This window comes from Atheta coriaria, unplaced genomic scaffold (genome assembly GCF_025399875.1).
Source record: "Atheta coriaria isolate IRGN ID8LTWV9N9 unplaced genomic scaffold, Caltech_Dcor_3.1 hic_scaffold_7_pilon, whole genome shotgun sequence".
NCBI classification, from domain to species: Eukaryota; Metazoa; Arthropoda; class Insecta; order Coleoptera; family Staphylinidae; genus Dalotia; species Dalotia coriaria.
This window is the reverse complement of record NW_027045449.1, coordinates 11642214-11670122: the sequence shown is the minus strand read 5'-3', so window position 1 is coordinate 11670122 and position 27909 is coordinate 11642214. Positions and strand designations below refer to the sequence as shown.

Below are 27909 nucleotides of genomic sequence, written 5' to 3'. Positions count from 1 at the left end.
GCACATGCAAAATATTTCACATTTTTGCATAGTGTAGGCTTATCAGTAGAATTGGTAGTAGTTAGCGTAAATATGATTTCGTTTTTAAATCCAGATTGAGCTTCAGTTGTAGTTGCAAGCGCCATCTCATTTTGAATCAATGAAAGTGTGTGGTTGCAAGGATTACAGTTTTGTATACCCTCTGGATTGAGGAGAGTGTAGCAGTAACCATAAAAGTTGTGAAAACTTAAGTACACCGAAACCGAGATTGACGTGCGCGTATTTCGCGCGAATCATACATGTTACGATGAAATATCATCTGCCGCTACCTTCGTAGGGTGCCCTGAACACGAGTCACTTCTACCGCTAGCCTCGTACACTGCCGGCACTTGTCGGTACACAACTTTCAATATAACTTGCGTTACGAAATATATTGCAGCTTGCTAATTCCTCTTTAAATTTTTCTATGGATTCTTCAGTTTACGAACGGATTATCCACATCTACATGGATACTGTTTTTCGCACAGATCATGTATGTACAATTCCGCAAATGCGAAAATCTTATATTTAAAAGATTTGAATTCCTACTTGAATTTTTCGTAGCCTAATTAAATTGTTCAGTATATAATAATATATTAAGTATCAAGATGCTAAACGGGGACTTCACTCTAAGTGATGCTTACGTTAGGGCACGTACCTTGACACAATCAGAATGTCAGAAATAATTGAATTTTTAAAAATTAATCCCATTTAAAAGTACCACTCTGGTAACTGACACTTCAAAATAAAGCCGACCCTGCTTATATCAATTACGGCGCGAACGTCCTGTATATGCAAAATGTGAGGTTATAAATGTCGTGTCGTGCCTAAACGTTATAACTCGAATAACTTCCATTTAACCATTTGATATTTAATATACTATTGTATTTTATCGTAGTGGAAAATTGCTAAAAATCAAAAAATATTTCAAAATACATTTCGAAATTAAATTATCATACAAACACTTCGTGATAGCAACTGATCTATTTGAACAAAGATAATAAATTGAGATAAATGTACATTGGCAGGTAGCATCAAAAACATTCCAAATTGTGTATTGCTGCTGACGAATTAGGTGAGTCTTATTATTATAAAGTTTGATTAAATTGTTATTATCCTGGATTGCCAAAATATGTTAAACTAATTATTATTTGAAAAATTGTTAAATGATACTTTATTAAAACTATTGCAAATCAATGCACATCAGATTTGACAAACACTTGCATTGGTTTGCAATTGTTTTATTAAAGTATTGTTTAACATTGATAACTTGTGAGGATACAGCATTTATTCAGACTTTTAATAATTATTGGTTTCAGGATTTTGTTGCAGTCAAATATGGCTGATGAGTTCATGCATGCAGTACGAAGTGGAAGTATACAAAAAGTACAATTATTATTAAAAGATGGAGTTAATATTAATGCAACTTATTTGTATGGTGAGACAGCATTAACGATGGCATCATTGAGAGGACATCTCAAAATTGTTCAAGAACTGCTAAGGAATAATGCAGATGTTAATGTAGTTAATGAATATGGCAGCACAGCATTAATGACGGCATCAATGAAAGGACATCATGATGTTGTTCAAGAACTGATCAAGAATAATGAAGATGTAAATGTAGTTGGTAAAAATGGTAACACAGCATTGATGAGGGCATCGATAGAAGGACATCTTGACATCGTACAAGAACTGATCAAGAATAATGCAGATATTAATGTAGTTGATAGAGATGGCAACACAGCATTAATGAGGGCATCGATGCAAGGACATCTCAAAATTGTTCAAGAACTGATCAAGAATAATGCAGATGTGAATATAGTTGATAGAGATGGCAACACAGCATTAATGAGGGCATCGATGGAAGGACATCTCAAAATTGTTCAAGAACTGTTACGGAATAATGCAGATGTTAATGTAGTTAATAAAGATGGCAACACAGCATTAATGTTGGCATCAATGCAAGGACATCTCAAAATTGTTCAAGAACTGCAAAAACACTTTGATAATGCCAGCTTGGTTAATCATGCTAATATACCATCTCTCATAGTCACGTCACTAAATAATTATGTGGAAATGGTAGAAAGATTGCTAAAATATGGGGACAATATCAGAGAATCATTTCAAAATTATACAGAGCTGATTTGGGCTTCAGGTAATGAACTTCATGGAATTGTACTAAATTTCCTTAAGAAAAATGATAAAACCAACTTAGTTAAAATACATAACTGTACATCACTGATATGTGCAACACTTTGTGTGCATCTTGCAATGATTGAGGAATTATTAAAACACGGTGGGTCTGACATCGCATCGTTAAAAAATTCGCCAAGTGTTGTTCAGGAACTTTTCACATGTATTGCCAATCTGAAGGTAGATGTCGATGGTGGTAATATATGTGTTGTAATGGAATCAATTAAAAAAGGATTTGATGATCTACATGAGCGTATGGTAAAAAAGTATGTTAATTGCAGTAAAGTTTCCCAAGAGGGCAGAATATTATTTGAATGGACATCATTAAGAAACTATCTTGATTTTATGAATGAATTGTTACAAAATTCGATAAATATTGAAACAGTTAATACAACAGGCTATACCATGTTATCAACGGTGTCATCACAAGTACACCTTCAAATTGTTGAAAAAATTGCAAACTACAATGAAGAGGATAAAATACTGAAACACCACCATACCACGTTAATCAACTGCATAAACCACATTTATCTTGTTGTTTTACAAGTATTTGAGGGAAGCATTGCAGAGAAATTTGTTTTAAATATATAATCAATTCAGATCAAGAACAGTTGCCATCATCACTTCTATGTTATATGCAACCGCAAAACAATTTTGTAAATAACATTAACTAAGAGGGACGAAAAAACAAGTATTTTTAATTAATGCTGGACCATCAGTTCGCGTGAAATCATACAAATAAAAAATAGTATTACAATAGTTAATGTAATTAATATACTATAAATTTAATTCAAATCCAGCGATCGGTTTGTGACAAATATTGTCCACGGATCTTAAAAAACATAGTTGGAGCTGGCACCACCTACGGAATAAGAAAAAAAAAACAATTAACTCCATAAAACGCTCGTCAAAAATGATATTTTTTTCTAAACTTTCAAAACTAGCAGTCGATGTGGCCTGTATCCCCTAAATTCACCAAGCAATTTAGGCTTTCTGTAAGTTTTCAACCCTCAAACCTTTCAAAAATTCCCATCGCCAAACTATTGATATCCGCAAATTTTGATCAAAAAACTGTCGAATTAGCATTTAAAAATTTATTTCCATCAAATGGCAGAGCTGCAATATTTAAATAAAAATTAGTAAAACGGCACGCGTTTTTTCTAATTTGTGTCACCAACATCTGAAAGTTTAAATTGCGATTGTGTCAGAAGGTTAAAGGGCCAGAAAAAATCGGATTTCGGAAATGCTCTTCTCACTTTTACGATAATAGAAAAAACTAAACTAAACACGCCATCGTTTCGAGAATGCTTCAAGGATTAAAGTTCCAAAGCCGTTCTTTGGCGCTTGCGCGAGATTCGCGCTAAATTCAAATTCAACCACAACTATACAAGCAACAGCACGTAACCCAGCAGGATACAAAATCAGCTGGTTGATGTAGAGTGTGCGACCTGCTGCGCGCGGAAGCGACGCACCAGTAGGAATCTCACTCACGCGCAAGAAATAAACAAAAATTCGGCTCGTTCAGCGGTAGTTGAGCGACGACCGCGCCGGGGTCAACAGCGTTGCGGCGCGTCTCCTCGCGCACTCCGATAATCATGAAATAAATTAGCGTCAAATGTTTATGTAGTATTTATAACATACGCGTGTCAGCTGGGTGAATCGTCATGCAGCGACGAGCGCTACGGTTCGCGATTGAACGAATCCGCGAGTGCTTGCAATGTTAACTCGATGTCAATGTGTTTAGAGTACAATGTTCATTTGATCAGCCGGTATTCATGGGAAAAGCCCGAGTTACAAGAAACAGCCGAGTTATTCATATAAAAGTGCGCGCAGAAGCCGAAATTTAGCGCGTGCGCAACAATTAGAAGAATATATTAATTAAAACCAGGTAGGACCAGTCTAGAAAATTAAGACATCGTGTTTTTCCATTGTTTACTATAGGGTGAACAAGTAAATATAATTCTCTTATAAAGTAAAAAATATAAACCGGTATTATTCGCATTTATACATAATAATTCGCTAAATAGCGAACGAATTTTCACTCAGCGGTCCCGAAATAATTCCTGGCACATTTCCATGGATGCTGTGTGCGTGCAATGCTTTAAATTTGTTTCGTTCTTCGCAGTTCGCGCAGAAATCATAAAAGTAACGCATTCGTAACATTGAAATTAGCGAAAACCGCAAATTATCGCATCAACTTTTAATTTATTTCGATGAGTAATGTTTGAAACTGTTATTTTGCTAGTGATTTACGTTCTTCTTGTGTTAATTCCCCCCGACGAAACACATTTAAGTTGATTACTTAGAAAATACTCCGCAAAAAGTCTAAAGTGAGGTTATCTTTTTATTAAAGTAATTTTTTACTCCATGTATGTAAAGTGTTTTCTTTTTAATTGAAATACTGTGTGACCTAGTTTTCTGGTTTACTGTTAGTGTCTGGAGAGTTGTAGCACACCCATTATCATTTTACAGTGTAATTTAATTTAATTAAAAGTGTTCGTAAATTTAAATGTATGCAACCAATTATACACGTTTATGTACTGTGTGCACTTACAATATTAATTTCAGATTTCTATGTCAAAATTATCCGACGCTTCTGAAGAGTTTAATAATGCAAGAGAAAATTCTACGAACTCACCAAATTCACACGACGAATGTGAAACTCCATTTCTTGCGTCCACGTCAAACCAAATTCAAAAACAAAAAACGAAAATGCAGCGCCCACTGGTAATGCAGGGCAAACACGACTTAAACGCTATAGGTTATGTTAATGAAATGCATAATGTCGCTCCACATCTACTCACGTATCCAGAAAACGAAATTCTTGAAGAAATCGATGATTTCGATAAACGTTTGGACAAAGAAGACGCCAACGTTGTGTTTGTCAATGGTAATCATTCCAATGACAGCGATGTCGTGCAGGAGGCGTTGTTTTACAACCGGAAACAGTACCTGAACCCGGACATAGCCGCCATGTCGGTTTTAAGTCTTGTAGAGAAAGAGGACGATTTGGAAAACAAGATGGATACAAATCAGTAAGTAACATAATTATTTGCATGAAAGTGTTTCACTGAAGGTCAAGGACGGTCAGTAGAGTATGTTTAATGTTTAGTCAATTGTTAAAGTTATAAGTTTCGTGTAATTACTTTCGTAACCTTGAAATGTATAAATTAACATTGAGAAGCCAACACGCCAGGAACTAATTAGTGTTTATTGAATTGTTTGCATTAAATTATGAGCACGTTATGAGCAATAATTATCTATTTGCTCACTTTATACCTGCCATCTGTATTGTAATAGCGATATATTAATATAACCTATATTTTTTAGGGACTTTGAATCTCCCAGTGTTCCAGTACCAGTGCAAAACATCAAAATGCATGAATTAGTGGATAATGTTCAAGAATCTCTCTCACATTCATCGCCTGGTAAATCTCTGGATAGAGATGACAGTGAATGTGGGTGCATTGCACAAGCGAAGTGTCCGAAACCGTCGATTTACTTCAATGACGGTATTCGTTCGGTTGATTTTATATTGGTATGGGACCAACAGGAAATTCAAGCCATATCACAGGCGGCTTTCGCGCGTCGAAGTTGTTTCGAAGCCAATTTGATCAAAGAGGGGTTAGAATTAGAGTATGAGCCGCCCGAAAAGAGTGGATTGTGTTTCATCAAGGTTCACGCACCTAGAGAAGTACTGCGAAGGTACAGCGAAATTTTAAAACTTCGAATGCCGATGAAAGAGGTTAGTATTTTGAAAACAGACAGATTTTAGAGGTTATATTGTAGTAGTATTGTCGAATAGTCGTCAAAAATCAATCATAACCTAAAATAAGCTAGTTTAATGTTTTAATGCACTTGTAGCACTTAGCAGTGGCGTCTTTAATGTTTACTGGTATTATACACAATTTTACTAACCTTTGACAGTTTTTAAATGTTTTATATTTTTTGTATTTATAATATTTTCAACAGGAGTTGTGCATGTTACCAAGGGAGTTTCGAAATAGAAGGTTTTATAATGCAGCCAATTATTTGCGCACAAAGGTAGTATTATTGCCACACAAGTATTATTTATTTTGGTTTTCATGTGTGCGTGTTGAGTGTTTCTTGTCCTCTGCCTCATAAAAATCGATTTTCCCTGTTTCCTTGTGCAAACATCATTAGCAAAACAAACAAATCATAACAGCTAACAAACAAAATCATCGCCCTGAACGCTTAATTATACTTCATCCTATGTATCCTCTTGTTGTTAATTGCTATAAGTGTAATTACTTAATAATTTAATTGCATGATAAATGTATCTAATGTTACTAACACTTATTTCAGTAACAAATAAGTTATTATAATGTAATTATTGAAATTGTAGATTTTGGGGCAAGAGTTAACGCATCGCGGTAATTTTATCATTGATGGCTTTCGTACCCAATGGGAAAAAGTGAAAGATTGGGTGCTTGTTGATAAAGAGCACTTTCCCGAAAAAGGACATCGATTTACTGCCATTTACAGTCGTGATAGAGAATATCTGTAAGTTTTTTCTTCTTGTTAAAAAGCAAACATGTTAGGTTATGTTTTTGATTGGTTTCTCCTTGGAAATTTATAGATTTGATGTTGACTCGCCATGTTTCTTCACACCAGCCATACACTCGCGAATTGTGCAGTTTATCCTGGATCGTCAAATGTTCAGCAAAACAAACGACGATTTTGCATTCGGCATCGAAAGACTGTTAAACGAAAACACTTACACTGCTGTTTATCCACTACACGACGTATGTATCCAATATAACCTCAAAAGTATAAAACTATTATATTGTATTATTTACATAGGGTGATTATCGTCTACCAGGATCAATGCGTAACCTACTCTACACCGAATGGGCCGCAATTCGCAAATGGTACCGCTACCAACCCCTGGATTACGTCCGCGAATATTTCGGTGTTAAAATAGCGTTGTATTTCGCCTGGCTTGGATTCTACACGCATATGCTTATCCCAGCCGCCGTTGTTGGTCTCGCCTGTTTTGTCTACTCTTGGGCCACACTCTACAGCAACAAGCCATCCGAGGACATCTGTAACTCTACGATCAAAATGTGTCCACTGTGTGACCACTGGTGTGACTACTGGGATCTCAAAGAGACGTGCGTTCATGCTAGAATTACCTATTTGTTTGATAATTCCACAACGGTCTTCTTCGCCATATTTATGTCCTTTTGGGCGACGTTGTTTCTTGAACTTTGGAAGCGTTACTCAGCAGAAATAACGCACAGGTGGGATTTGACTGGCTTTGATATTCAGGAGGAACATCCACGTCCACAATATTTAGCAAGATTGTCTCATGTAAAGCGGAGGCAAATGAATGTTGTTACCAACACAATGGAGCCATATGTACCTTTCTGGCGGATGAAGTTCCCGGCGACTATTCTAAGTTTTTCCGTTGTGATATTATTGGTTGCGATGGCTTTGGCGACTGTGGTGGCTGTGGTATTGTATCGCATGTCGGTACTTACAGCGTTGAGAGTTTATGGTGACCGCGTGACCACTAGCTCCGCCATTTTGTTTACTACCTCAACCGCAGCCAGCATCAACTTGTGTTGTATCATTGTCTTCAATTGGCTGTACACTTATGTTGCGGAATATTTAACGGAATTGGAATTGCTACGCACGCAAACTGAGTTTGACGATTCTCTAACCTTAAAGATATATTTATTGCAATTTGTTAATTATTACGCGTCGATTTTTTACATTGCATTCTTCAAAGGGAAGTTGATTGGTTCGCCGAGGAGGTATAATCGACTATTCGGATATCGACAAGAAGAAGTAAGATACATAACCTCAAATACTAAAAGTTTACTATTAAAAAATCTATTTAATTTGTTTAGTGTGGTCCGGGTGGATGTTTAATGGAGTTGTGTATTCAACTTGCAATTATAATGATTGGCAAACAAGCGATGAATACTGTCCTAGAAATGTTATTTCCGCTGTTTTACAAATGGCTGAACACTGTCAAGGTAAAAACCGGCTTGCAGAAGGATGAGAGCTCGAAAAAGGGCACACAGCCTCAATGGGTGAGGGATTTCAAATTGGTCGAATGGGGACCACGGAGTTTATTCCCGGAATACTTAGAAATGGGTATGTAACATCAAAATGTTAATAATATTATCAAAACTTAACATTATCTTGTTTATAATAGTGTTACAGTATGGATTCGTTACCATTTTCGTAGCTGCATTCCCCCTGGCGCCATTTTTTGCACTTCTGAATAACATCTTAGAAATGAGGTTAGATGCGCAGAAAATTTTGACTTTTCACCGACGTCCTGTTACACAACGTGTGCGTGATATAGGTGTTTGGTATCGCATACTCGATTCGATTGGTAAACTATCAGTGGTTACAAATGTAGGTTGATACTTTTATGATTATGATATAATGTTATTTAATTGTTATATTTATGTTTAAAGGGATTCATCATAGCATTCACATCGGATTTCATCCCTCGTTTGGTTTATCGTCTCGCAGTAAGCGATGATTACTCCTTGAACGGATATTTAAACAACACGTTATCATACTTTAATACGTCGGACTTCCAAGTGGCGTCAGTGCCTAGGCATTCAGTATTCAACGAAACAATCTGCAGATATCCTGATTACAGAGAACCACCTGGACATGAACATAGCTATGATTTGAATGCAATGTTCTGGCATATCCTAGCTGCGCGATTGGCATTTGTTGTTGTTTTTGAGGTAATATTTTTTCTGCTGCAGCAAAATTTTCATTTCTTTGTTTTTCATTTTTGTAGAACTTTATTGCTTTCTTTATGTTGCTTACTCAACAATGCTTTCAATTACAACAGAATGAGATTGCCAAACTTCTGGTGCTCTTACACCAGCCCTAATATTTAATCTTTTAGAACGTGGTCGCAATTGTAATGATTATGGTACGTTGGTGTATTCCGGATGTCCCGAAGGACCTACGAGCGCAAATACGAAGGGAAGTTTTCATCACGAACGAGATTATTATTAAACAGGAGACTTTACGTGCGCAAAGTGGTGATAGTGGTAAGAAATCTCCACTTCTATGAGTTTATTGTATAAAAATGTGATTTTTTAGTCTTGAGGAAAGAACGCGCAACAATTCTAAAGTCCTGCCCATCCTCGCAAGCACAATGGGATAGATTTGTAAGTAAATCACTCACGGAGGCCGAATTTGACCTTATGATGCACGAGAATTTAACGCCCGTTGACAACTCAGGTATAATAAAACCTCCAACGTCTGTTTAATCACATTAGGTTATGTTTACTACTCCAATTAGGTTAACTTTAGCTCGCGATTCTAGTCATGAGAAACAAGGGAAAATCTCAATTAATCTAAGTTCCGACTGATTTTATCCATTATTTTTGACAGAGTGAGATACTACTGAATGTTTAAAACTTGACCAAAGCGTATATTACATTTATAAGTGTTTTTTAAAACTCTTTAGATGTTTATAAACGTGTTACGGATGAAATGAACTATTATAAAGTTACTTATCTTGAATATTTAGATGTGTATAGGAATGTGCATCGTGCCTTTTGTTAAAAAATGAAAAATGTTTAGCATTTGTCTTATGAAAAGTATAAGTATATGTTTGGTTGCCTACATTTTAGTGATTCGCAAGTCGCCATTTTGAATGTGATAAAATATGTAAGCCTCATTATCAGTAAATCTTAAATCTATATATATTTAAATAACAAAGTTGGCAGTGTTATGCTATGTACTACTCAAGAACAACTGAATTTTTGCGATTTTCGATTTATTTGCACCCCAAATAGTCGAAGATCTGAAATGTATCTGGTTATGCAACCAATTTCACAGCTAATTTAAATCAAATTTATTGATAATATAATCCTTAGATCGACTCACACATTATATTCACATGATAATTAGAAAATGTCGTAAACTTAGACTTGAACTTACCTATTTGAAAACTTATCAAGTATTTTGGAGTTGAGTGTGTGCCTAACTATAACTCCTGCATTCGTACGACGCATCAGCGGGCGAAAAAGCATTACTGCTCTCACTGCACGCAATTGGATCCTCTTGGAACGTGCCCGTCGTCGACGTCGGCGTATGACTATGCACGGGCACCACGACTATCGTCTCCGGCTGTACTTTATACTCTTCGTAGACTCGCGTCACTTGTGCGTGCGGCGCATGACTATACTCCATATGCACCGTCTGCCCTTGCGTCGTCTGCACCAAATGCACATTATTCGCCGTCGGCGTTAGTTTCTTATCAATCACAACCAATTCCTGCTTTAACAACGTTTGCAATTGGGTTGATTGTTGCGTCGAGGTAGACGTCGGTGTGTGGCTGTGTACGGGCATCACGATTATCGTCTCCTCAGTCGCCACCTCTTCGTAGACTTGTGCCGGTCGCGTGTATTCCATGTGTATGGTCTGTCCTTGCGTCGTCTGCACCAAATGCACATTATTCGCAGGAGTCAATTGCTTATCAATACCGGCATGTTGTTCCTGTTTTAGTAAGATTTGTGATGACTGTTGTGGCTGCTCATTTTGTTGCTGTTGTTCTAACAACGGCGGTGGTTTATCGGTAAAATCAGGCGGTTCGTATTTATGACCGGAGGCGGTACGTCGAAACCGAATTGGTTTCGCTTCGCCGGTGCTAATTACAGGCTCAACGCGATAACTGCCTTTTAGATCCGGTGCGGTTTCAACCCAGTGTCCTTTCGAGCGCTGATGTGCTTTGAGTTGTCCGGACTGGATGAATCTGGCGGGGCATACGCCGCAGGCATAGGGACGAGCGCCTGTATGGCGGCGCATATGCAGTGCCAAATCATTGGATTGTGTGAATGCACGGCCACAGATTGAACAAACGTACGGACGTTCACCGGTGTGTACACGCGTGTGTCGCAACTTAAAAAAAAAAACATAAAAAAATCATCAAAATTACATGAAAATTAAGTTAAAAATACTATTCCCAGGTAAAATGAATCATTTACTTACCAATTTGTTGCTTTTATTAAACGATTTCCCACACAAAGTACACAAATAGGGTTTTTCACCCGAATGAGTCCTCTCGTGGCATTTGAGATCATGCGAACGCGGAAAACCCTTCCCGCATTGCTTACACTTGTAGGGACGTTCACCAGTATGTCTCCGCATGTGCACAATCTAAACAAACATAAATCCAATGAAAAACAACCCAAAAATCAAAAAAAAATCAAAAAACCTACCATATTACTAGAGTTATTAAATTCCTTCCCGCAATAAATACACAAATGCAGCTTGGGCACCTGCGGCTCCCCCTTGTGCGACTTAATATGCGTCTTGAGATTATCCGCGCGGTTGAACGCCTTCCCACACGTCTTACACACGTGCCTCTTATCGCTCGCAAGATGAATCTTCACATGCTCGGCCAGATTCTCAATATTATCGTGCTGCTCCGGACATATGGGGCATTGTAAAGCTTGGCCTTCCGCGGGCATGTGATGGGTTTTAATGTGTCGAATGTAGTGCTCGCCTCGGGAGAACGCCTTCGTGCATGCGAAGCAACCGTACGGTTTATCCGCGTGCCTCGCGATGTGTTTCTGCAGCTCCGGCTCGGTCATGAACGCGTATTCACATTTATCGCATTTGTGTGCCATTATGTCTCTGTGGATGAGCATGTGACGAGCGAGATGATTCGAGCGAGGGAACTCGTCGTTGCACACGATGCATTTGTATACGCCTGGAGGTTTCTTATCGTCGTTTGAATCACTATCAGTGTCTAAATAGGAAAATTAACTGTTTATTTTGTAAATTTACAAAAAAAAGTGAAACAACTTACTTGAATCTTCTTTAACATCATTAACCTGCCGTCGTTTACGTTTAACAACTGGTTCCACTATGAGATCTTCTTCATCCACATCAATTCCATGCTCGATTGACATGTGCTGTGTGAAACTCTTCTTATATTTGAATTTTCTATCACAAAATTCACATTGCATTTCCTAAAATACAGAAATATTTTAATTTTATATTCAATTTACACATATTTCTATCAAATTACTCTTTTATGACCCATTTGTTTATCCTGTTGTGGTGCTCCAGGTCCATGTACCATCTTAAGATGATTTTTCATATGTCTACACTTTGAAAAACTCTTATCACACTCTGTGCACTCATATAAATTCTTTCCGGTGTGTTTTCTCCGATGAATTTTCAATCCCAGTGAGGTGATAAGCACCTTCTCACAATAATCACATGGATATTCTTTTTTCGTATTCTGTTTGAGACCATCTTCATCTTCTTCCAGTTCATCCTCTTCAAACTCTTCATCATCTTCATCTTCTTCATCATCTGGTACTTCCATCTTGATCTCACTGTTTTCTTGCAGTAATACTTCCAAGTGGAGTTCTCTCTGATGCTTCAATAGCAAATGCTGTCTGGAGAACTTCATGTCACAATGTGAGCACTTGTAGCTTTTGTTTTTTTGTATTAAGAGCTCCGGATCAAAATCGGGATCTTCAGCTTCATGCATCTTTGTTTTATGCGAGTTCAAAGCCCTGGGTGAAGTAAAAGACCTCGAGCACTTGTCACATTTGAATTTCAGTTTGTCATCAAGCTCGGAATCATTTGTTTCTGAGTCTGCAGGTGCATTGTCAACTTGAGTCATATCTCCTAAGTAGTAGTCCTCATCTTCATGGTCTTCCTTAACAGCCATATTCAGGTGAGCCCGTAGAGCTTGATCGTTGTTTTTGAAAAACTTGCGAAACTCGAATGCGGCGGTGAGCTTCTCTTCGCAATCTGTACATAGGGAGTCGGGTAAACCGTCGTCAGGCATAACCTAGAAATATATTCGCATAACAACAAATTGATGCATTTGCGTGCACGGCTTACTTTAATTGAGGTGCATTCTTTGATCATCTCCGGGAGGCGGTTCTCCGCCTCCTCGAAGATGTTCTTCATTTGTTTGTCGACTTTGAGGCATGATCTGCACACTTTTTCCATGTTGATGAAGAAATAGTTTTCACTCGCGCTATTTTGGCCTTTTTTATACAGGATCACTGATGGTGAGTGACATTTTGGGCACGAAAATCACATTTATCGAGGGTTTTTAGTAGTGAGAAACGGTCCGAGACAATTTCGTCAGTGTAAAATGCCAAAACATTGGGGAAAGCTTTCAAGGAAAATAATAAAACACATTGTGAGGTTAAATTCATCCAGCAAGTGGCGCACCCTACTGTTTGCTTGTTTGCACATGTACAGGGTTGTCTTACTGTTAATTTATTAATTATATTAATTATTATTAACAAAACAGTAATGAAATTAATCAGAAACTAAGTTTAAAGCTTTATAATATCTATTTCCACTTAATTTTGTATTATATTTTATAAACAAGCAAAGTTTTTTATTAAAATTCAGCTTTCTAAGTACGTTCCATGTAAATAACACAAATTTTTGTTCTTTTTCAAAAATTTTATAAAAAACAAACTAGGTTTGGAAATAAAACGCAATAATTTACACTGCAAAATAAAGTTTAATATCATACATGCTAGCAGATGATAGAATTCACAGTTTGTTGATCTTTATTAACAAACATGTTTAAATTTACTTTTTGTTTTTATTTTAAACAGTAATTCATTTTAGATTAACACCGTGTGTTTAGCTCAACAGATCTTTGTTTAAAGTATATTGTACATAGGACATTCAACAAGATTTAAATTTTCATCTATTTAAAGATTTCTTTAGTGATTATTCAATATTAGTCCTGATCACATTACATTTGCATGTTTTCCATTTGAAATTTCATCGTTTGACGCTTTTCGAGTATTAAGTGTAGTAAAAATAAATTAAATGGAAGTTGATGACACATTGCAATAGTTCAATAGTTTATAAATTCTTTTTAGACTTAGTGGACCTATGAAATGATTGTTCCCATAAATTCCATTCAGTTTTTTGCCTTTTATGTTTATATATGAAGTTTATATGAAGTATTTTGAGGTTAAATGTGAATAATCTTAACTGAAAATCACAGAAGTTGCTTTCCATCTAGGTTATGTTACTTTTCTCATCATCTACGATGTGTTTCTCATGCTAAATTCCTGCTAATCGTCACATTAGGTTTTGCGGCTAACCTAAAAAGTTAGTGCACACCCACCGTTTCATCATCTAGCGATATTATTATGTTTACAAGTGTTTTTCATTTATTACTCTATACATACATTTACTATATTTTTGTTGAATGTTGAGTTTTACAGTTAATGAGAGTTGGTTTAATGTTTCCAATGGTTCAGAGTCAGTCTAGCGCCATCTTGTGTCCTAACCTAAACATAGTTTATGTTTTCCTGTGCGCATTTCGAACAAATATGAGAAATAAATCATGTTGATAGTATACAAATACAAACAATTCGTAGTTTTTTGAGAATACAAGAATTTCATAAAACGAAACGCTTTCTTATAGTCATCATTATGACCAATACACATGTATATACAATACTTCTCTCTAAAAGTCCCGAAAGCAGTTTTTCTTTTCTTCTTCATTATTTCCTTGTAGTGTAGTGTAGCATCATCTCTATTAATATCATCTATACATCATCGTTTATTACTTAATACCTAAATTAAATAGAGCCTCTAAGATATACCTATTAATGATCCGTCGACACCTCAACATGATTATGTTATGATTCTGTACTTTTGTTGATGTTTACTGTTTATGTATCGCTCAGCAGCAGCGTGTTCTCGGTCATGTCCCGACTAGTGGCGCCATCATCGTTGAAAACATCACTTCGTGCGTCTGCACACTCAATAACAGTTTTATCAGTGCGATCATCTGACTTCGACGTCGAAGTGGTTTGGGAACTTTCATCTCCGGCGGTGGTGGCTGACTCGGAGGCGGAGGCGGTGAGAGCTGGTGTGCCACCATTCGCAACACTTACAGCAGGTGAGACCGGCGCAGTTGGCGGCGTGATTTTGCCGGCTTTGCCAAGCAAATAATACGTCATCAGATTGCCTTTGCCTTTCACTGCGACCAGCCCGCGTTGTTCGAATTGATAACCGAAACATTGTAAAATTTGACATGTTTCTTCAGTTACCTATAAATAGAACATATTAAAACGTTGTTTTTTAAATGTTTTAGGTTTTAGGGTTAAGTACCTGTATGCAACCAGCTTTACCCGTGCTCTCCATCCGACTCGCCACATTGACAGTATTCCCCCAGATGTCGTAGTGTGGCTTGCGCGCGCCGATGACGCCAGCCGTTATCGGCCCATGATTGATGCCCAATTTGAGCACAAAGTGATTGAAACTCTGCTCGTTGATACACTGAAGTGCCTTCTTCAATTCAAGTGCAAACTCCACAAGAAGCGCGAGGTGCGCCCACCGCACCGGGGTCGGATCATCAGGCTAAACATTTGCGTGTCAATATTTGCCGGTGAGTAGTTTGAATCATTTTACTTACTTTGACATGTTTGGTGGGGTTTAGGCCGCTCGCCGCCATATAGGTCGAGCCGATTGTCTTGATTTTAATGATGTCTTGAAACTGGGGGAGCTCCAACAGCTAAACACACAAACATTTTTCGACACTTGAAGGCTGCGAGCGTTTCAAACAATTCGTCAAGTAGAAAAGTGGAAAAGTAAACTTGCGCAGAACATTCGATAAGCATTACAAAAGTCAAACAGAATCGAACGGGAAAAACTTTGTACTTGAGTAAATATTTCGTTTGGTGTATGTGCTACTCACTGCGTCGAAATCCGAAATAACTTCGTTCAAAAAGCGCAAACACTCGAGGCCCTGATTGTTCACCGTTTCTTCTGAGTAAAAATCTGCGCAGAACATCCAAAAACGTTGTATAAATATATTTAAAACAAGTATTAAATAATAGCCTACCTGAAAAATTAGGCATCGAAGCGAATAACACTCCAACTTCCGCGTAACTCTGTGAGTATAATTCATCATGCTGTCGTTTTCGATTGCCCATGAAATGTTCGGCCACGTGAGGCGGTAGAATATTGTAAACCAATGCTTCGTTTCTTCTGCGCATATCGCTCACGCATTCTCTTTGTTCTTCAACTTCATTACGCCATAAAAATAATACTCGCGATACTTGCTCCATCTATGAAACCAAAAGTTATTTAAAATGCGTCACACGTGTGAATTGCAACATGTAACACTATATGCAACCAGTTTTGCTCAATTTCATAACCTTCACAATGATTTTACACATATTTTTAAAATTTATACTTACATGTCTTGCTAAAAACGCCAAAGCAATCGTAGCAATCAATAGCAGCGCTGAAAGCGTGTACTTTCCCTGTGTGAGCGTGGTGAAGTGTTTGCGTGATTCCTCGCAGTCCAACGCCGGTCCGAGCACAAACACGTTGACGGCGCAGTGTCCCAACGTGATGAAAATCATCAGGATTGTCTTGCACGTGTAAGACAACGCAGCTGGCAGCGCGGCGGCGATCAGGATCAGTACGGCAAAGTAGGAAAAGTACGACGGGTACATGCACGCATTGTTCGTGTCTTCGAAGAGCGTACAGTTCGCGGACACATTTGGCGTTGTGCAGGAGATCTGAACAAACAAAAGAAAACTCATCTTCAAGAGACACGCGCAAAAGTTTCTCACGCTAAAGTTTGCCTCAATTCGTCATCGTCATCGCGTTTATTCTCATAATTCAAGTTCTTATTTATGTTTTATTGCTAAAGTTTGGACGTTAAAACAAGCGATTTCGAAGGGCGGTGGAAACTTTGCAGAGACAAAATTTTTATGCGGAAATTAATTAATAACTCACACATGCGCCATGATAAAGTAATAATTCTTTCTGAAATCGATTCTGTATTAAATTCTGTATCATATGTTTAATTTTCTTAGAGATAAAATAATTATTTTAAAAGTTACAAGCAATAGAAGTTGAAAAAGATACAAAATATTATTATTTTAACTTTAATTGTTAATAACTTTTTTAATTTTTAATATTTTTTAATATTTCTTTTATTATATGATAGAGAATTTAATACAGAATCTATATTTGTGAAAATAATTATCCTGTCGTAATTAGTTTTCAACTTATTCATAAAAAAGTGACAAAAATGAAGTGATTTATGTCATATCTTATATGACTAACCCTGTAGCAACTTCTAAAATTCCAAACTTGTGAATAAATCACCTGGGAATTATCCAGACTAAACTTACCGTGTCGACTATGTTGGCAGCTGTCAGGATGGCGATACACAGGGTGGATAAAATGCGCCGCATCCACATTGATTTGTTGATGCAATTAAAACACGCCTTGAAACACGCGCACACCATCTAAACATAGAACGTAACCAGTTATACACAGCGCATGCGCGATAGCGCACACATACCTGCGGTACTATTTCGGCCAAAGATATCATTGAGACTATCATTAACGCTAAGCTTCCGCTCACGATGGATAATAAATTCATTATGCGCCTAAAAATCATTTGAAAATAATATATTAAGTATCAAGTGAGCTAAACGACATTTTTTCTACTTCCACGTTTAGTTTTTGTATTTGCACGCACAAACTCCACCTCGTGAATAAAGTCCGTGAGTAAAGTACTTTAGTCACGACTTTCGTCGTTTTTAAGAAAAACTAGCATTTTAAAGGTGGAAGTAGAGAAAATATTTTTTCTTTACAAAAATAAATTTACCTTGGTAATACAATAAACTGAGCTATTCCGATAGCTACCCGCACGACAAGAAACGTCTGCAGGATGACACTACCAAAAGACTCGGTATGATGGTGATAGCTCTTCTCAAGTTCGGGTTTAACGAAGGCCAGACTAAGGAAATTTGTGCTTTTTGCCAGTTCTCTGTAAAAACACGACGCGCGTCAATAAAAAAACGAAACTCCGTGGGGATTTTTTACAGTGTCGGTTTACGACATTCGTCGTGCCAGTATAAAAAAGATGGCGTCAAGTGTCGACCAGCGATAAATTGAGTTTTATGACGCTGATGAAAATGATGAGGGGGGTTCAAATTTTACTTACCTGTGCCCGTCGCGATTGACCAGCTCCTTGCGTAGGCGCTTTTTAAAGTCTTCGGAATCCTGACGTTGCCGCAATGGACCAGCGCTGTCGTCCTTGAGACATTAAAATTAAAATAAATTAATTTCCGGAAAAGCGGAAAACAGGAAATTAAAAAATGTGGAAAAATCGGAAGTGCTCAAAATGGGAAAATATTTCATTTGTTTGGTTTCACATCAAAAATTGATTTGACGTTGATGCATTTCCGGTTATTTCTTATTGTGATTTATAGCTACTCACGCCGTCATCGCAGTCTACATCGCCATCCTTTGTAGTATCCGAACCTAAATCGGTCATGACTCCATCCTCTTCGTGAATAACTCCAGCACCGTTTTGTACTTCTTGTTTCACATTTGATTCGAACTGGAATTAGGAGTTTTAATCTTTAACTTGGGTGATTTTAAGTTTTCGTGCGTTTTGCGCTGGCGAAAAAGTGTCGGGTATCAAGTAAATATCGATTTGGTGCAAGTTCGCGGGCGCGGCGAAGGGTGAGATTGCCGCCGCCGACGCCACTGCCGCCGCCACATGCCGGCTCGTGCATAAGTAATATGCAATCGCTTAAATTTCACCCGGCGGCGCATCTGGCTTTCAGCCTGAGTCAACTTCCAGGGTGTTATACCGCTTTCGACGCGAAAGTGGAAATCGGCACAAATCGTCGATTCGGATAAATATAAATTCACTTTGCTATGCGATGCTGCGAATGTATCTCATTGTGTACGAGATGAAATTTATAGACAATACAATCTCATCCATTTTTTTGTCAACTAGATTTTGCCCGCGACTTCGTCCCGGTAGTGTTTAATAAAAATGTAATTCGTTTTTACTCTCTTGTTCTAGATATAGTATGTGTCAATTCTGTCAATAAGATTCGCAATTTTATTTTAAAGAAATTAATTATGTAAAGAATTGCTAATAATGCACTTCAGCGCGCCATCTCGGATTCAACTATTTAACTATAACTATGATTGAATCTCAATGCCAACTTTTATCCTATAGAAAAAAGCTGTTTTTAGGGTTTTTCCGACAATTATTCGAATTTTCTTGCCATAAAAACCATCCTTAGACTTTAACGAACATTTTAAAAAAAGAATTGGCCAAATTGGTCTAGGAGTTGTTGAGTTATGCGCTTACCAACACATTTTGCGATTCATTTTTATATTATAGATTTATGCGCTGAGAAAAATATTTTTATATTTTTGATGTAGATGTCTCTTAAAGTATTAAAGTATTAAAGAATATTGACGATATTTTCCATGGGCAATTATTATTTGCTCGGTACACACGTTAAGCTGGCCGCACGCATCGAATATAATAAAAAGCAGCGAGACTGGCAGCGAGGGAGGAATTGTGTAGCGCTGCGGGGCTGTAAAATCGCGTCTCGCACGCCGACATAATATGCTTTTATAAATCTAATCCGCACACAATGCATACTGGTCGAGACTTCGACGTGTTGACTGTTTGCCAAACAAAACGTAAAATATGAAACATGGATTAGCGGCGTTGTAAAATTAACTCAAACTCGGTGTGGCCTATAGGCATTTTGTTCAACAAAGGTTTTCTAATTAAATAACAGCGTAACGCGCGGGACAAACAAGTTTTTTCGTTGATAATGTTTGTAATAGTAATATTACATTCTAAGTAATATTAAAAAAGAAAATGTGAGTTTATTGTCGCAAAAATATAATTGGAAGCATGGAATATTAGGGATGAAACTTATAAATCAAGTTGTGTTAGTTACAACGTTTATAACTCAAAAACGTCTGGACAGATTTTGATGATCTAAATTTTTCAAAATTCGTTTCCACTTGGAATAGCAGAATAACTATTAAAATATTAAAAACTATAATTTAAAGTATGTTAAATGAGGGATGAAAATTGGTATTTGATTTAATCATAGTTATAGCTATATAATTGAATCCTAGATGGCGCTAGAGTGCATTATATGCAATTATCATTTCTTCAAAATAAAATCGAGAATTTTGTTGACAGAACTACTACATTATAATTACAAAAAACAAAAATAAAATTATATAGACACTTTTTATTAAAATTTAGGTAGCTAATACGAAGCTCTATGAATGGAAAAAAGTTTTTTTTATAGATACGAGCGTGTAATTAACTGTTTTCCACTCTGCTTGTCAAGGAATTACGTTTGCAATTAAATTTAATGTTTAAATACTGTTTTCCGTCATTCTATGAGCTTAATTTCCTAGAAAATATTTTAACGCGCGCATGCGTAAGTATAGTTAAGATACTCACTGGTTTTAATACTTTCCCAATGAAATAAGTCTTGAGTCCGGCGATGCGTAGTGCTTCTTCACGTTTCTCGCCGAATGCCGCTTCCACTTCAAATTCTCCGTTGAGAAAAGAGAGTGTAGTGGCTGAAATGTGTACTCGTCTGCAAAACACACAAAAAATTGAGTATAATATAATAAATAAATGAAAAAGTATCGTAATAAAAGTTATTTAATAGGATTTTGCAATAAATCCGATTTTATATTATACTATATACACAATATGATTGTTTGTGTAACGAATTTAAACAACAAATCATAAATTTTCTATGTTATCGAATGATTTTCTTTTGGGGTTTTAGTTTGAAATGTTGGTGGAACATTTTCGTCGGCATTTTTCACATTCTTAGGCTGCTTTTATTATACGAATTTTATCGGTCTTTATCGCGCTTTATCGAAATTCGCGTGTTGGGCGAGTTTTCATGCTTCTTAGCGTGGTAGAGGCTTTCCTTCAGGGGCGATATAAAGCAATTGCGGCTATTGTGTTTATTACCGATATTTTCTGGAAACTTTCGGAATTTGCCAAACTTTTACTTTCAAGAGTAAAGTATAACTTTGTTCAATATTGTATTATCAAGATGAAAACAAAAATGTTGAATAATTTTATTCACTGTATATTTAGTTATCTATTTTCCAGGGGTTTAGATATTGATTTGGCATTCCATTTTCGATTTTTTCATATTTTTTACTTTATAATATAAAAATGAATCGCAAAATCTGTTGGTAAGCGCATAACTCAACAATGCCTAGACCAATTTGGCTAATTCTTTTTTTAAATGTTCGTGGAAGTCTAAGGATGGTTTTTACGTCGAGAAAAATTCGAATAATTGCCGGGAAAACCATAAAGACATCCCCTTTTAATATATTTAAATAGCAAGTACCTATGTAAAGTATTCTTTAGGTTGAAATAAAAAAATTATTTATTAAGGATAAAATAATTACGCTGTGATAATAATCTAGAGAGGAAATTGTGAAATTAATTACGAATCAAGTTGATCCCCCATCTTCCCATCGTCCTGCTGCGTAGTATTTTCGTTCACGAGTGTCCTTTTTACTAATTTCGTCCTTTTTCCTTCCTGTCTAAACACTCCGGCCTCCCCTGTGTCATTTTCTCTCTTTATGCTTAAGAGCCGTTCCTAATTTGATTCCCTCTCGGCGATACAGTCACTTATCACGGGACCTCTCGCCCTTATACTCGTGAGGACCTTCAGCGACATTGATGAAACGAAAATTGCGCATGCCTCGTTTATTTGCGTTTTTCAACGTACGGTCCAGTCCGCTGGCAAACCACAAAACAACCGCGTTCTACGCGCGAATTTAATGAACGCAAAGCTAAAGCCTCAGCCACGGGATTGCGAATTATATTGCGAATTGGACGCGTGTGCGAGTCGGATGCACGAATCTGTGTGCGTTGATTTAATTTAACCGCAAACACAGCTGTTGAATGATTGCAGCTTGAGGGTTGTTATTTATCTCTGAATTTGTATGTGTTTGGGCTTTCATTCATAATTAAAATTCATCACCAACCAACGCAACGCAAACAAAATCAAAGCGTAGGGGTATAATTTGCGTTCGGCATAAAATTTCGTTGTTTGATCGTTTTAACGAGGCAGCAGTGAATGTATTGAGATTAAATCATTATGAATTATTATTTCGTCAGGTTGTAGGTACATAAATATTGAAAATCGATTATTTAATTTTGAGGGCGTATTCAAGGACGTCAAACAGAAAATCCTTAAATAATAGGGAGGAGTGTTTGTATTTTAGTGCTTGATCAATAAATACATAGGAATATTTATTGAATACTAGTTAGGTAAGAAAGGATTAACTTTGTCTTGTTTTTTCTTTTTATCCGTAAAGCATTCAAGGAATTTTGATGAATTTTTATATGTATAATATAAAAATAAATCGCAAAATGTGTTGGTAAGCGCGTAACTCAACAACGCCTAGACCAATTTGGCCAATTCATTTTTTAAATGTTCTTTAAAGTCCAAGAATGGTTTTTACGGCGAGAAAAATTCGAATAATTACCGGGAAAACCCTAAAGACAGCCCTTTTCTATAAAATAAAAGTTGGTATTGAGATTCAATTATAGTTATAGTTGAATAATTGAACCCTAGATGGCGCTAAAGTGCATTATTAGCAATTCTCATTTTTTTTAAATAAAATTGCGAATCTTAATTATCAAACCGCTAAAATAAATTTATTTGTATGAAAATTGGCTTTTCAAAATAAATTTACTTTTAATTTTCTAACTTACATAAATGGACTTGAATATTTGCATATATTGTCGATAATTAATTTCGACATTAAAAAATACTCTGTGCAAAGTTTAGTATCATGCGTGCATGTACCTATGTAGACTTTGTGTGCATGAAACATCGATGAGGCGGAAACGTATAGCATCAGACATGCAAGCGGTACGCGTGCGGCCGGTGGGGCGTTTAATTAATCGACTGCCAACGTAATTACTGCGTAACAGAGTCACTAAAGTACATAATCACACTGGCGAAGTCATAAACTGACATTACCACAAAGTAAACGAAACTTATTCATCTTACTACCTTCAAAAACGTTGAAATATTCGTCATTCGGATTTTTATTTATTTTTTATTGTTGTTAATAACTCGTATTCTTAATTCAATTTTCGTGCAATCTGAAATTTAAATCTGCCCTTTGTGGTTTTGAATTTCAAATTGAGATTAAATCAAATTTCTAGCACCTTTGATGCGTCTATTGTGCCGAATTGAATAATTCAGCCACTGCGTCGACTGCGAATGAAATAAATGAATTTCAAATCAGTGCGCTGCAGAATTACCCGAACCTGCAATTCTCTACCGTGGACCGTGCGCAAGTTTACGTTTGACTTGCAAATAACCGTAAAATAAATCCAACCGAAGTGCATAATGGCGTATTTACACTTTATCAAACTTAAACAAACTTTTAAGTGTATATTAGAGCTGAATAAGTTTATACCTAGTTTGGTGGCGTCACAAGTTATGATTGTGCACGTGTTTGCTTACCCGGCCATTCCGCTGCTCTCCATTTTGTTGGCAAGCTCGACATCTTTGGAGTACACGTCGAATTGCCATTGGCGTTGACCAAGCACTCCTGCTAGGACGGCACCGGTGTGAATACCGACTCGCATGTCAACGGGGGAGTTTGTTGTTTGCTGCACATATCTGCAAAGGAAATTAAAAGAATTATATATAAAAGTTGCAAGACAAATGTTAATTTTTTTGTTTGTTTGTTATCGTTTTACGCCGAAACCGCTGAAGCAATTTCGATGAATTTTTGTATAGTTCTAGATTAGTTCTTGTAGAAAGACATAGGATACTTTTTATCGCGAAAATTAAAGTTTGCAGGGTTTAAATTGAGGCGGAAAAATTGTATGGGGAATTAATCATAATTATAGTTATGTAATTTGACCTTAGATGGCGCTGTATTAATTATTGGTTACTTTTTACATTCAGAATTGAACTGCAGGCATTTTTTAAAATTAAAATCATATTTTTATTGATTTAAATCGCTTTCAAAACGTCTAATTTCCATTATAGACTCATTTGCAATTGTAATTAAATTTATTATGCTAATATAACCTTTCAAATTGCTTTTTGAGCTTTTCTCGAGTTTTCTCGAGTGATTCAATACAGTTTCTTTGCATTTCCTTCTAAATTTCACAATATCGACCGTTTTCTTATAGACTTTATCATGATTGCACATTATTCTAATTAAGTCGAATCTGATTATACGCGTGATTGAGTTTCTTATATGTTTCACTCTATAAATAGACTTTAATAATCTATAATATAAAAATGAACTGCAAATTCTGTTGGTAAGCACATAACTCAACAATGCCTACACCAATTTGACCAATTCTTGTTTTAAATGTTCGTTAAAGACCAAGGATGGATTTTTACGGCGAGAAAAAATCGAATAATTGCCTGGAAAACCCTAAAGACAGCCTTTTTCTATGGGATAAAAGTTGGCATTGAGATTCAAACATAGTTATAGTTAAATAGTTGAATCCGAGATGGCGCGCTGAAGTGCATTATTAGCAATTCTTTATATAATTAATTTCTTTAAAATAAAATTGCGAATTTTATTGATAGAATTGACACATACTATGTCTAGAATAAGAGAGTAAAAACGAATTACATTTTATTAAACACTACCGGGACGAAGTCGCGGCAAAAACTAGTATAATATAAAATAATATAAAATAAAAATCCATACTTTTCTCATTATATTTCAAAATAAAGCAGAAAAGTTGTATTTTAAAATACAACTCAAACATCAATGAATTAATTAAATGGAAATGGAATTTAATTGTATTAAGTGGAAACAGTTTTCAATTTCAAGCAATCGATTACTATTTCGCTTGAGTTCAACTTATTGGTTTATCGATTAATTGCGCTGCGTTTCGTTTCATTTCATTTCATTGATTGTCCAGCTTGTGATGTCCTTGAAAATATTCCAGCAAGGAATATATATATGTATAACCTCGAAGAAATAAAAGCGCTTTAAGACTGTTTATTGTTGCACGTTGAAAAGTTTTCACTCGGTCAAGTTCAAGGTTGTTGTGCGCCTGGCCAGCTTGCCAGCTTTAATGGTAATTGTGATTGTGATTGTGATGGTGATGTTGATGTTGATGGTGTTGGTTGGAGTAGTATTAAAAGACATTACGTCGTAGATAACGATCAACAAACGACGTTGTTTATTACCACCAACGGGTTTTTCTATGTTAACTAATTCTTTTAGTGTTGTTTGGCCTTTTGTTTTTCTTATAGCTTCAAAAGTTTTTGAGATGTTTAGAGGAACATTTTTGCATTTTACGTTCATAGATGGCATTCATTGACAAAATATGTTTAAGCTGTGTTTTATTTAGTTTTGTTTTTTATTTGTTATACAAAAACTATTGTCTCTAGAATAACAATTCTTTCAGAAATCAATTTAAAATAATATTCAGCAGGGGATGGTATAATCGTATGATTAATATATGATTTTATTTAATAGTTATAAATTAATAAACTTTAAAATTGCAAAAAAAAGTAAAAATTACCTAAATTGCCCTGTATCTTTTGATAGCAAATTGTTATCAGTAAAATATTTCTATAAATAAATCCACTATTTATTAGGGAATATAATTTTGAAAAAAATATCAAAATATCTTGATTAGTTTTTGAGTAATTAATTAATTTCTATAATTTTACACATTTAAAAATATGTTTTATGACGTTACTCGTATATTTTATTTTATGATTTGTATTATATGATTTCACCCGTTTTCACAACCAAATACAACGAATCAATGATCCACATCTAATTCAAAATTCCATATCAAGAGCGCAGTCCATAATTTCATAGCCTAAAGAACAATAACTTATGGTCGATTTAATACCACTAGACGCTGTTATGACCTACCCTAAGGCCCATTTCTGGCGAATATTATGCTAGCGACATTAAATCTGATATCATTCTGATTTTAGGATGATATTAACCTCGATGGTGGAAGTTTCAGTTGAATTGGATTGCTGGCTGACGATATCCACTTAACAGGATTACATATCACGTTAGCTACAATTTCAGAACAATTTAAATACGAATTTAATTTTAATAAGGTCAGCGTCGCCCTGCAGGCCGAATTGCATTAGTTCAATCATTCTAAATGATATTGACGTTGTGATAGTCTGGATAGGACCAGACTAATGCTATTATGATTGAGATTGACATATTAATGGGGCTATTGTTTTAATGATTATAATGGTGATTAATTTTAAAGTTATTAATTAAAATTGTGTTTGTGAATGTCACTCAGTTTCGCTTGGAGTGGGAAAAATTTGTCAAATTTGTTAAAAATTATTTTGTAGAAAGAAATTTTTTTTTTTCATTCAGTTTTTCACGGTTTTTAGACACAAAAAGTGGTATTTTATATATGGACGGTCAAACCGTACATAATATTCATTATGTACTCGCATTATGCACGGGACGGAGTTTGCGCTTGCGCATTTGCCTACCGAGTAGCACAAGGCGGTATGAAATGCCATGCGACGTCAGTCAAACACGTCAAAGCAGGCGCTGCTGCTGCTCGTATCGGAGGGACACGATATGAACCGAAGCGTCACATGGGCCGGCGCGCGGCATGGCACTTATAACCTTACAGTTTGTATAAGTGTGCGAGCAAATTTCGATGGTTTAAAATAAAAAGTTGAAATACACAAACCTCAACGTGGAACAAAAGTGGAAGTAGAAAAAATAGCGTAAGCATCACGTGGCTAAACGTTGTTAAACACTCGCTAGGCTCGCTCTCAATCAATCTCGTGTGTAATAGGGGAAAGTAGCCATATTTGGACCATTTTATATTTTTGATTTATAGAGCCACATATAAACTCTCAATAAAAATTAAGTAGCGGAAAAGTAACTCACAAGGCTTACCTACAAAATGATATTTTTGATTTAAATAAAAATTATATTTATACCCCTGAAATTTCAATTTAAAAAAATTGTGATTTTGGTCCAAATTAAGAAACCGGTTTCCTAAATTGGACCGCGCGGTTTCCTAAATTGGACCATGCTTTTTAACGGCAATTGACACAATAGTAAATTTTAGTTTTAGCACTAACACAAGCACATTTTGTTTTAAACCAAAGTGCGGCATTTCATACACTGGATCATTTCGAAGATTTGTGCTCGTCCACAAGCTTTTCTAGGAGGTCGAAAAATGATATACGTTTTCCTGTTAAAACCCCGGTGCCTGTCTTCGGTCCAACTTGGGCAACTTGAAGAATTTATATATAATGATCAACAACAATCTTAATATAACAAAACCTCTCCAAATTAATTCTATAAATTATAGATAAATAAATAAGCTTTCTGATGATATAATAATAATTGTGAAACTAACGTTTAAACAGCTTGACAGCTTATGCACTTACGTCGTTATAATAGATTTGATAATCAAGAATACACAAAGTTGTTGTCACGACCAAAGTACGCGGCAAGTTTTAATTGCAATAGTTGCATCAATTGTTTATAAATACGAGTGAAGCAAGGGGCCTGTCTATTTTTGCAAAAACTTCAACAGTTCGCGGATATCGTGGTGGTCCAACTTAGGCGCTGGTCCAATTTAGGCTACCTTCCCTACCTTTGTTTAGCAACTTCTTTCTTAATACACTATTATATTTATGGTTAAAAATTGGTTAGAAGTGAAGATATTTGTTGTGAATGATAGAAAATTCCAAAATATTCCTGAAGTTCTTTGTTTTATGCATGAATCTTCATTTCCATAAAATTTGCCTGAGATACAATATATATATATATATAATGTTCTTGGCTCCTATGTGGAGCATAGAGCCTCACTAAGCGCCCTCCAACGGA

At 36.1% G+C, this 27909-nt stretch overlaps 4 protein-coding genes across 8 annotated transcripts in view; 2 read left to right on the top strand and 2 right to left on the bottom strand.

The window, feature by feature from the left end:
• The first annotated feature begins 788 nt into the window (after window positions 1-788).
• LOC135795427 (ankyrin repeat domain-containing protein 29-like) lies at window positions 789-2970 on the top strand. 2 transcript variants are annotated; one of them, XM_065307112.1, is made up of 3 exons: window positions 789-1093; window positions 1338-1404; window positions 1466-2970. In XM_065307112.1, the coding sequence occupies exon 3, from the start codon at window positions 1474-1476 to the stop codon at window positions 2800-2802; it is 1329 nt and encodes a 442-aa protein (XP_065163184.1). In that variant the 5' UTR covers window positions 789-1093; window positions 1338-1404; window positions 1466-1473; the 3' UTR covers window positions 2803-2970. The 2 variants fall into 2 exon arrangements, with proteins under 2 accessions (XP_065163184.1, XP_065163183.1); XM_065307111.1 differs by having other exon boundaries at window positions 1338-2970.
• Window positions 2890-13402, bottom strand: LOC135795423 (zinc finger protein 665-like). 2 transcript variants are annotated; one of them, XM_065307108.1, is made up of 7 exons: window positions 13087-13402; window positions 12257-13033; window positions 12035-12197; window positions 11442-11974; window positions 11212-11379; window positions 10162-11121; window positions 2890-3073 (listed from the first exon to the last, which is right to left on the bottom strand). In XM_065307108.1, the coding sequence occupies exons 1-6, from the start codon at window positions 13195-13197 to the stop codon at window positions 10204-10206; spliced, it is 2670 nt and encodes an 889-aa protein (XP_065163180.1). In that variant the 5' UTR covers window positions 13198-13402; the 3' UTR covers window positions 2890-3073; window positions 10162-10203. The 2 variants fall into 2 exon arrangements, with proteins under 2 accessions (XP_065163180.1, XP_065163179.1); XM_065307107.1 differs by lacking the exon at window positions 2890-3073 and having other exon boundaries at window positions 10061-11121.
• On the top strand, window positions 3704-9939 carry subdued (anoctamin 1). Of its 3 annotated transcripts, XM_065307104.1 has the most exons (12): window positions 3714-4099; window positions 4780-5246; window positions 5542-5956; window positions 6184-6255; window positions 6578-6735; window positions 6812-6977; window positions 7036-8025; window positions 8088-8337; window positions 8399-8604; window positions 8667-8948; window positions 9116-9263; window positions 9316-9939. In XM_065307104.1, the coding sequence occupies exons 2-12, from the start codon at window positions 4786-4788 to the stop codon at window positions 9483-9485; spliced, it is 3318 nt and encodes a 1105-aa protein (XP_065163176.1). In that variant the 5' UTR covers window positions 3714-4099; window positions 4780-4785; the 3' UTR covers window positions 9486-9939. The 3 variants fall into 3 exon arrangements, with proteins under 3 accessions (XP_065163178.1, XP_065163176.1, XP_065163177.1); XM_065307106.1 differs by lacking the exon at window positions 9316-9939 and having other exon boundaries at window positions 3704-4099; window positions 9005-9136; XM_065307105.1 differs by lacking the exon at window positions 6184-6255.
• Window positions 13403-13790: 388 nt separating the features above from the next.
• Window positions 13791-27909, bottom strand: part of Ac3 (Adenylate cyclase 3) — a 33326-nt gene continuing 19207 nt past the window's right edge. Inside the window, exons 7-19 of the mRNA XM_065307465.1 lie at window positions 23556-23714; window positions 20498-20636; window positions 18479-18601; window positions 18203-18294; window positions 17864-18025; window positions 17555-17642; window positions 17382-17498; window positions 16434-16760; window positions 16076-16301; window positions 15929-16011; window positions 15647-15745; window positions 15343-15591; window positions 13791-15281 (exon numbers count right to left, since the gene is read on the bottom strand). Coding sequence (XP_065163537.1) covers window positions 14901-15281; window positions 15343-15591; window positions 15647-15745; window positions 15929-16011; window positions 16076-16301; window positions 16434-16760; window positions 17382-17498; window positions 17555-17642; window positions 17864-18025; window positions 18203-18294; window positions 18479-18601; window positions 20498-20636; window positions 23556-23714 — 2245 coding nt within the window. The 3' untranslated portion in view covers window positions 13791-14900. The remainder of the gene's footprint in view (window positions 15282-15342; window positions 15592-15646; window positions 15746-15928; window positions 16012-16075; window positions 16302-16433; window positions 16761-17381; window positions 17499-17554; window positions 17643-17863; window positions 18026-18202; window positions 18295-18478; window positions 18602-20497; window positions 20637-23555; window positions 23715-27909) is intronic.